This window comes from Xyrauchen texanus, chromosome 31 (genome assembly GCF_025860055.1).
Source record: "Xyrauchen texanus isolate HMW12.3.18 chromosome 31, RBS_HiC_50CHRs, whole genome shotgun sequence".
NCBI classification, from domain to species: Eukaryota; Metazoa; Chordata; class Actinopteri; order Cypriniformes; family Catostomidae; genus Xyrauchen; species Xyrauchen texanus.
This window is the reverse complement of record NC_068306.1, coordinates 40,126,845-40,133,981: the sequence shown is the minus strand read 5'-3', so window position 1 is coordinate 40,133,981 and position 7,137 is coordinate 40,126,845. Positions and strand designations below refer to the sequence as shown.

The 7,137-nt window shown below is 39.5% G+C and overlaps 1 protein-coding gene across 1 annotated transcript; it reads left to right on the top strand.

Annotated features, from left to right (window-relative positions):
- Window positions 1-586: 586 nt before the first annotated feature.
- Window positions 587-6,382, top strand: LOC127624583 (UPF0461 protein C5orf24 homolog). The gene is made up of 3 exons (XM_052099370.1): window positions 587-748; window positions 1,114-1,718; window positions 5,261-6,382. The coding sequence occupies exons 2-3, from the start codon at window positions 1,117-1,119 to the stop codon at window positions 5,451-5,453; spliced, it is 795 nt and encodes a 264-aa protein (XP_051955330.1). The 5' UTR covers window positions 587-748; window positions 1,114-1,116; the 3' UTR covers window positions 5,454-6,382.
- Window positions 6,383-7,137: the final 755 nt, after the last annotated feature.

The following is a 7,137-nucleotide window of genomic DNA, read 5'->3' as shown; positions in this document are numbered from 1 at the left end:
CTTCCCTCCTTTTATAGCAATCAGTCTGCTCCTATAATCCAATCAGAATGATGAGTGATTTCACCTGACTAGTACTCCTGAAATAATGTTAGCTGGTAATTTTGTGCCAGGGCCAAAAAACAGTGACATTTGGGTTTTTGTGTTAAAATATTTTTTTTTTTGGCCAGTTAAGCTTTTTGCAATTCTAAATAAAATATTCAAATGCATCTGACCACTCTGCACAATAATCTAGATTCATGTGAATCAAAACCACAACAACTGAAGCAGAAAAATTTGCGAAAAATTTATGGCGCTTTATGACGCTGTGAATTGGAACAGGCATCATGTGACTGTGCGTTTGCGCAATTGGAACAGTAATTTACACTTGAAAAATGACACTGACCAAATTGTATAGACATTGAATTAAAATACACAGTGAAGAGTTCAAATCGGACACTAGTTATTTAAATATATAGTTCCTGATCAGCGTCCGGGCCGCTTATTCTATTCCTGATGCGCCAGCTCTCAGTGCGCACGCGCGGCTGTTCTTCGCTTTATTAATATTTAATATCAATGGCTGCCGTTCATTGCTAAAGCTTTCTTACATTTAGAAGGAAACTATAACACATTTGATCAATATTAAAGTGAACGTCATCTGGTTTTATTCATCTGAGCTTCGATTATAAACAGCCAAAATTCATCCAGCACCAAAATGGGACAATAAAATCTGATTTAACCCTTTGCATTCCGAAATCAGCATTAAAACGAGGTACAGTTGTTGGTTATATTAAAAAATATATATATATATATTTCTGTCAGTTTGCATGGACAAAAATGTGTATTCACAGCAATGAAATGCATAGTTTCACTCTGGGAATAGTGTGAGATACACGAGAAAAACAAAATGGGCTTTGTGCATTTATTACATTTTATATAAAGATCTGCATGCTGACATCACAAAACACATTACATCCTTGACTGATGCATGATCGTATTTATGAAATATTCTGGATCAGTAATATAGACAGTGTGTGATTATAGATTAAGTGTGTGTGTGTGTGTGTGTGTGTGTGTGTGTGTGTGTGTGTGTGTGTGTGTGTGTGTGTGTGTCTGTGTGTTTGTTTGTTTTGTCAGAATATGATGCGTCAGGTGTCCAGCAGCAGCAGTACTGAGTTCTGTCTCAGCGGCAGGCCGGCGTGTTTAGTACAGGATGAAAGACGCTCAGCGGGACACTTTGATTTGTGCTCCACCAAGTTTTACTCGTCCGCAGCAGCTCCACAGCGCTCACGACAGCTGTGCCTCGCTAACCTAAGCCCATCAACTGAACCCCCCAAATCCACATCCAGCCAGAGGCCAGACTGCTGCAAGGAACCGCAGGGGTCCACCGCTCTTCAGGGACGCGAGAAAAGCGGCGACTCTAAGAAAAAGTCAGTGCCGGGCAGATCCGGTAAACGCGGGCGGCCAGCAGGGACGACCAAATCAGCCGGCTACAGAACCAGCACCGGCCGGCCGCTGGGCACCACTAAAGCCGCTGGTTTTAAAACCAGCCCGGGGCGGCCGTTAGGCACAACCAAGGCCGCGGGTTACAAAGTGAGTCCCGGTCGCCCGCCTGGCAGTATCAAGACCCAGTCCCGCCACGGTAAGCTGAGCTACAGCAGCTGCAGCGGAGCGGCGTTCCCATACAGCGTCATGCACAAATCCACCGAGTGTGAAGCGCCACTGAAAGACAACGAAATAGAGTAAAGCTACTCTCTTCTGTTCACGTTACACAGATAGTTCACCCCAAATCATGAAAACAAGGCATTATTTACTCACCCTCTTGCCGTTCAAGGCCCATATTGCATGTGTAAAACACAAAAGGAGATGTCTAGCAGAATGTACATGCTGCTATTTCCCCTGAAGTAAAAAAGTGTATGGGACAGGTGCTGTCTAATGGGAAAAAAGAAGTCCATGCGATCAATCCAAAACATTTAAATGCAATTGGTGATGAGTGACTTGAAACTAAGGATGTGCACGGTTACTGTTTTTAACATTCGGTTAACCGCAAGGTGTCACTAACCCTTTTTATCGCTGAGATGCGGGAATAAAGAGCGTTTATTGTGATGGAATTTCCTCTAAACAGCAGCATATAAGTGCACAGTGAGCTATGAGTAAATAGTACAATATATAGATCTTCAAATGATAAAATCTCACATTAAAGTAAAACATTATCAAACTGTTTTGTGGCAGTATATACGCGCTGCGAGGCAGCGAACACAAGTATTGTCATGTGTGTAGTGTCACACTGTTGTGGATAAATAGCCTCTTCAGGATTCTTTGATATTTGAACAGTTTGAAATCAAATGGCATTGAACTTGTCTAACTATTATTGCATGTAAAAATGCACATTAGAGCAAAAGGGGAAAAAACACTTACCATTTATCTAGCGCTGAAACTTTACTCTGTGAAAAACAAACTTGAATCGTGTTCTCAACATCTTCATAACGCAGTGTACGTGTTTCGAGAAACTTTCTTGGTGTCTGAAAGTGTGACATCTTGAATGAGACGCTGAGAGAGAAAACAGTGAGATTCAGTGCCCGTCCAGTGCGTGTTAACAGTACATAGAAAAACAGCCCAGATGTACAGTAAAGCATGTACCAACAGCCCATAACTCGCCCTATACTTGAAAAACTGACCCAAACCCGACTAGTCGAGTTCGGGTCGGGTTGAACACTTCTATTGCCCGTGTAGAATAACCGAATAGTGATTTTGGTATTCGAATAGTGTCGCATCGAGCGGTTAACCGAATGTTGACTATCCATGTTCATCCCTATTCAAAACAAGTAATCCACCAAAAATGACTGATTACTTCTCTAAAATGGAAATCAGATTACTTTACTGATTGCTTCATCGAAAAAGTACACATTACGAATGACTTTACTTTTGATCGCTCTCAGTGGGGCGCATGGTAAGATGTGCGTGAATGCCGCTGAGAATAGCATGGATCCTTCACACACGCTGGGTCTCCCCTGTAATGCGCTCAACAAGCCACGTGATAAGATGCGCAGATCAACGGTCTCAGACGTGGAGGCAACTAAGGTTCGTCCTAGTCACTACGCCACCACGAGGATTTGGAGCACATTGGGGATTCCAAATTGGGGAGAAAATTATTATTATAATATTGTCTATATTTCCTCCTTGTTCAATGTCGCAGACCCTTCAGCTGTCACAGAAATGGAAATAGACTTCCATATGAATAGATTAATTCATATTTTAAATGCATGCATAAACAGGGGGACTGGGTAGCTCAGTGAGTACTGATACTGACTACCACAGGTCTCCTAAGCAACCAAATTGGCCCAGTTGCTAGGTAGGGTAGTCACATGGGGTAACCTCCTCGTGGTCACGATTAGTGATTCTCGCTCTCAGTGGGGCGCATGGTAAGTTGTGTGTGGATCGTGGAGAATAGGATGAGCCTCCACATGCGGAGTCTCCGCGGTAACACGCTCAACAAGCCACATGATAAAATGTGCAGATTGACTGTGGCAACTGAGACTTGTCCTCCGCCACGCAGATTGAGTTGAGTAACCGTGCCACCATGAGGACCAACAAATTGGGAGAAAACGGGATAAAAATAAATAAAATGTATACATAAATAATATTATTTTAGAAATATATGTTACCCAAAAGAAATGAACTTGAAATCTGTAATCTGATTACAACAATTTAAAATGTAGTGTGTTTGACTAAAAAGTAGTGTAACAGACCTCACCCAACAAGACCAATAAATATTTTAATATTTGCTGTCATGGAGGTGTTTTGAGGCAATAGATTTTAATTTACGTAAACGCAATAAGATTTGAGATTTGCAGTGGAGGGGAAGATTCTCATGTACGCTCCTCATACAAAGCGTATGACTTCAGAAGACTTGAAATATAACACACCAGTCATACGGACTACTGTAAAGATACTTTTACAGTGCTGTTTTGTTATTACAATGCAATATCAGTCACCATTCACTTTGATTGTATAGAAGAGAGCAGCATGATCTAGGGCTGTCAAATTAAAATTAGAATTTTTAATATTCGTTGAATTTAAGAGAAAAATGCACATTCAAATGCTAAAACTGTGTATTTGAATTTTGGATTTGTACCAAGCACTGATGATGACTTCAGATTGATCGCATTCTTGCGCAAAAAAAAGGCTAACACAGCGCAACAAATACAGTTTAACAGAAAATAGGTGTCTCAAGATGCTTTTAAAGTTATTTTTAATTAGACACAGTATCTAAAAACAGCGCTCCTGAACGAGAATCTGAATAAACAAACAAAGCCACCGAGTTCAGCCGAATACCACTGCTACCTGTGAATATTGCTACTCTACATACAGCTGTTCTGAATAAAAAAACAATGTGGTATTTCGGTGTTATTATGAAGCGTGAGTCTGGAGTAATAGGAATCAGTGCAAGTGTAACACGATGTGAACTGTCTATTGAACCGTTTCCCCCCCCCAATTTTACTTTTGAATTAACATTTGAGAATATGGACCAACTAAAACTTTTTATTTATTTATTTTATGCACATTAGTTGAAAATGCTCTTTTGTTAACAGCCAGGAATGTTATTTGCAGTAATGTAATGGTGCTGAATTTGTATGTATTTAATGCACCTTCTTGTGGACTAAGGAAACAACGTAAATTTAAAACAATCATCTGCCTTTAAAATTTTAATATTATTAACATTTTGAAAATATTTAAGGTAAAAATTTGAATTGAGTTTACTGCCCTGTTGACAGCCGTAGCGTGGACATCCTGCTAAAAATCTCTACAGATTGGTGACTAAATTATGCATTTAGTGAATTAACACTTTTATTATATTCTGTGTATACCTAAAATAAAATGCTCACTTTTTATTAAAGCTGAAGTGTGTGATTTCTTTCACCACCGAAAGTAACTACAAAAACAAACATTGTTTGTAAACATTTTTCATTGTTCGTTCATCTGTTGTTGAACGCACAAACTGATAGACCCGCCCCAACTCACGCCACTGATTATGCTGAACGGTTCACTCAAGACACAGGATTTTTTTTATAGTGAACAGAGACACAGTGTTTATAGTTTTCGAGACAAACTACTTATTACTACTTATTATTACTTATAACTAGCTGTGCATATTAACTGAAAATACACACTTCAGCTTTAAGGTACATGGAAATAAGTTTGTCTGCTTCAATGAAAACACTTGAATATTTCAACTGTCTGTGCAGTTTTTCATTGAATAATGTGTGCTTCTGATTTTGTCTAGAACAACAAAAATGTTATTACAAGGGCCACCATTCCTCCTCAGTGGCTTCCCCATACGAAACCAAAAAACACTGCCACCCATCACCGTGGTGTCATCAGAGGCCTTTTCCCAACCCATGCTGCGTCCAAATGACAGTCAGTCAAGAAACGCCCTGCCGTTACCACTCCACAGTGCTCTGCCATCATACTCATGATTGTCTGTTACGAGTGTGGGCTTCATTTGTCAAACAACACACACGATCTTGAACACTGACACCGTGACATCATTACAAGTGTAAATATACCCGAGCGCCTCAGTGACTGCCCATGGCATGTCCTGTGTAAAAATTGTGTTGTTCTACACTAATGCTGGCACTGCGGACACACATTGAGTGCAATACTAATGTCCTTTAAATCTTTTTCCGATTCCGGCACTCCACCAGAGAACTTCACTTCACAATGACTTCTTATAATGTGTGCATGCTCAGTGGGGTTTTCAGATTGGATCACAGATTTCCACATATTCACTCAGACGAGATTCTGCTGTATAAGTCTTAGTGACCTTGAAAGAAATATGCACTCCAGTTTTCCTTTAATTTAATTTGTGATGTTTGTATTGTATTAACGCTTGATTCTGATGATTATTTTCAGTATGTGGGAATGCTTTCAGCCTCTAGTTAACTAGTGATGTGTAAATGTTCTTATTGTCTGATGGTGATATTCAGACGTGCACTTATATGTAATGGTGTACAGCATTCACAACAGATGTTATGTTCATAGAATCAGTGACATTGATGGGCTTTTGTTACATTTTCTCTCTTTCATTCACTTTGAAAACATTCTTCTTATCAACATTGTGTATTTCCTTCTTTCTGGTTAATTGATCTATTCCATTATTGACATGGGCATAAGAAGTTTTAATGGCTATTCAATTGTATTGTGTTATATAGAAATATGGATATGGTCAGTGATTTACAGGTGGATGTATGTATGAATGATAATTATTTAAAAGCACTTGTCCTTTCACTAACTTTTGTTTGTACATTTACAAATGTAACAAGAAAGTTTATCGGTCTTTATCAGCCTCACCATGAGTGATTTAAGATTTGCAATGACTTTTCTCTTGTTGCATGTGTGTAGGATTTTCAAAATGTTGAGTAATAAATTTACTGAAAAAGTATTATTAAAGGCTTGTGTTATATGTTTGTACAATAATAATAGTATAATCCGTTTGCCAATTTACAATAAAACATGCTGGGTGCTTCTCTCAAACAAGAACTTCTTAAATGAAAGTTCTTTCTTAGTGTCTTTATTCAGATGAAGGTGGATTATTGATAAAACAGTGACAGCGCTGCCGCGTGATCATTTTCACAACGCACCTCTGGATTAGCCAGCCACAGTTCATGTGTGTGAGTCGTCGCGCGCCCCCTGCAGCAGGCGGTGGGCCGAGTCCGTCTATCTCGTTTAGTTTTTGATTTGATAGTTACCCAGCAGCTGTGTGGCTCATTTTTTTTTATTTGTCTGTATGAATAATTCACAAAAAGATTACCGATTGTTTCCAACGCCAATTGTTGCACATTAAAGTATAAAAATAGATTTAATTTCGCTAGCTGATCACAAACGTTGGCCGGAGTGAGATCCAATCAACGCTTGTGTTGTTACCTTGTTGAATTGATTTGGCCAATCACGTTATTCGTTGAATCGGCGTCGCGTGACTCGCGTCAGTCTGAAGCCAAATGAGTCTACAACCCAACCTGGAGAGACCGGTGTGTCTCGGCAAGACAACGTCAAGGTAAACTTTGTTTTACAATGATTATACACCCCTATATCTTAATGCTTTTCATATAAGTTGTATTTAAGACTGCAAGCTATACTTCGTCGTGAATATATGCGTTGTCG

Bases quoted from the DNA above. Each gene is read 5' to 3' on its own strand.
- LOC127624583 (XM_052099370.1), top strand. From the start codon at position 1,117: ATGATGCGTCAGGTGTCCAGCAGCAGCAGTACTGAGTTCTGTCTCAGC. The intron at 1,719-5,260 runs GTAAAGCTACTC...GATTTTGTCTAG, and splicing joins CTGAAAGACAACGAAATAGA to AACAACAAAAATGTTATTAC.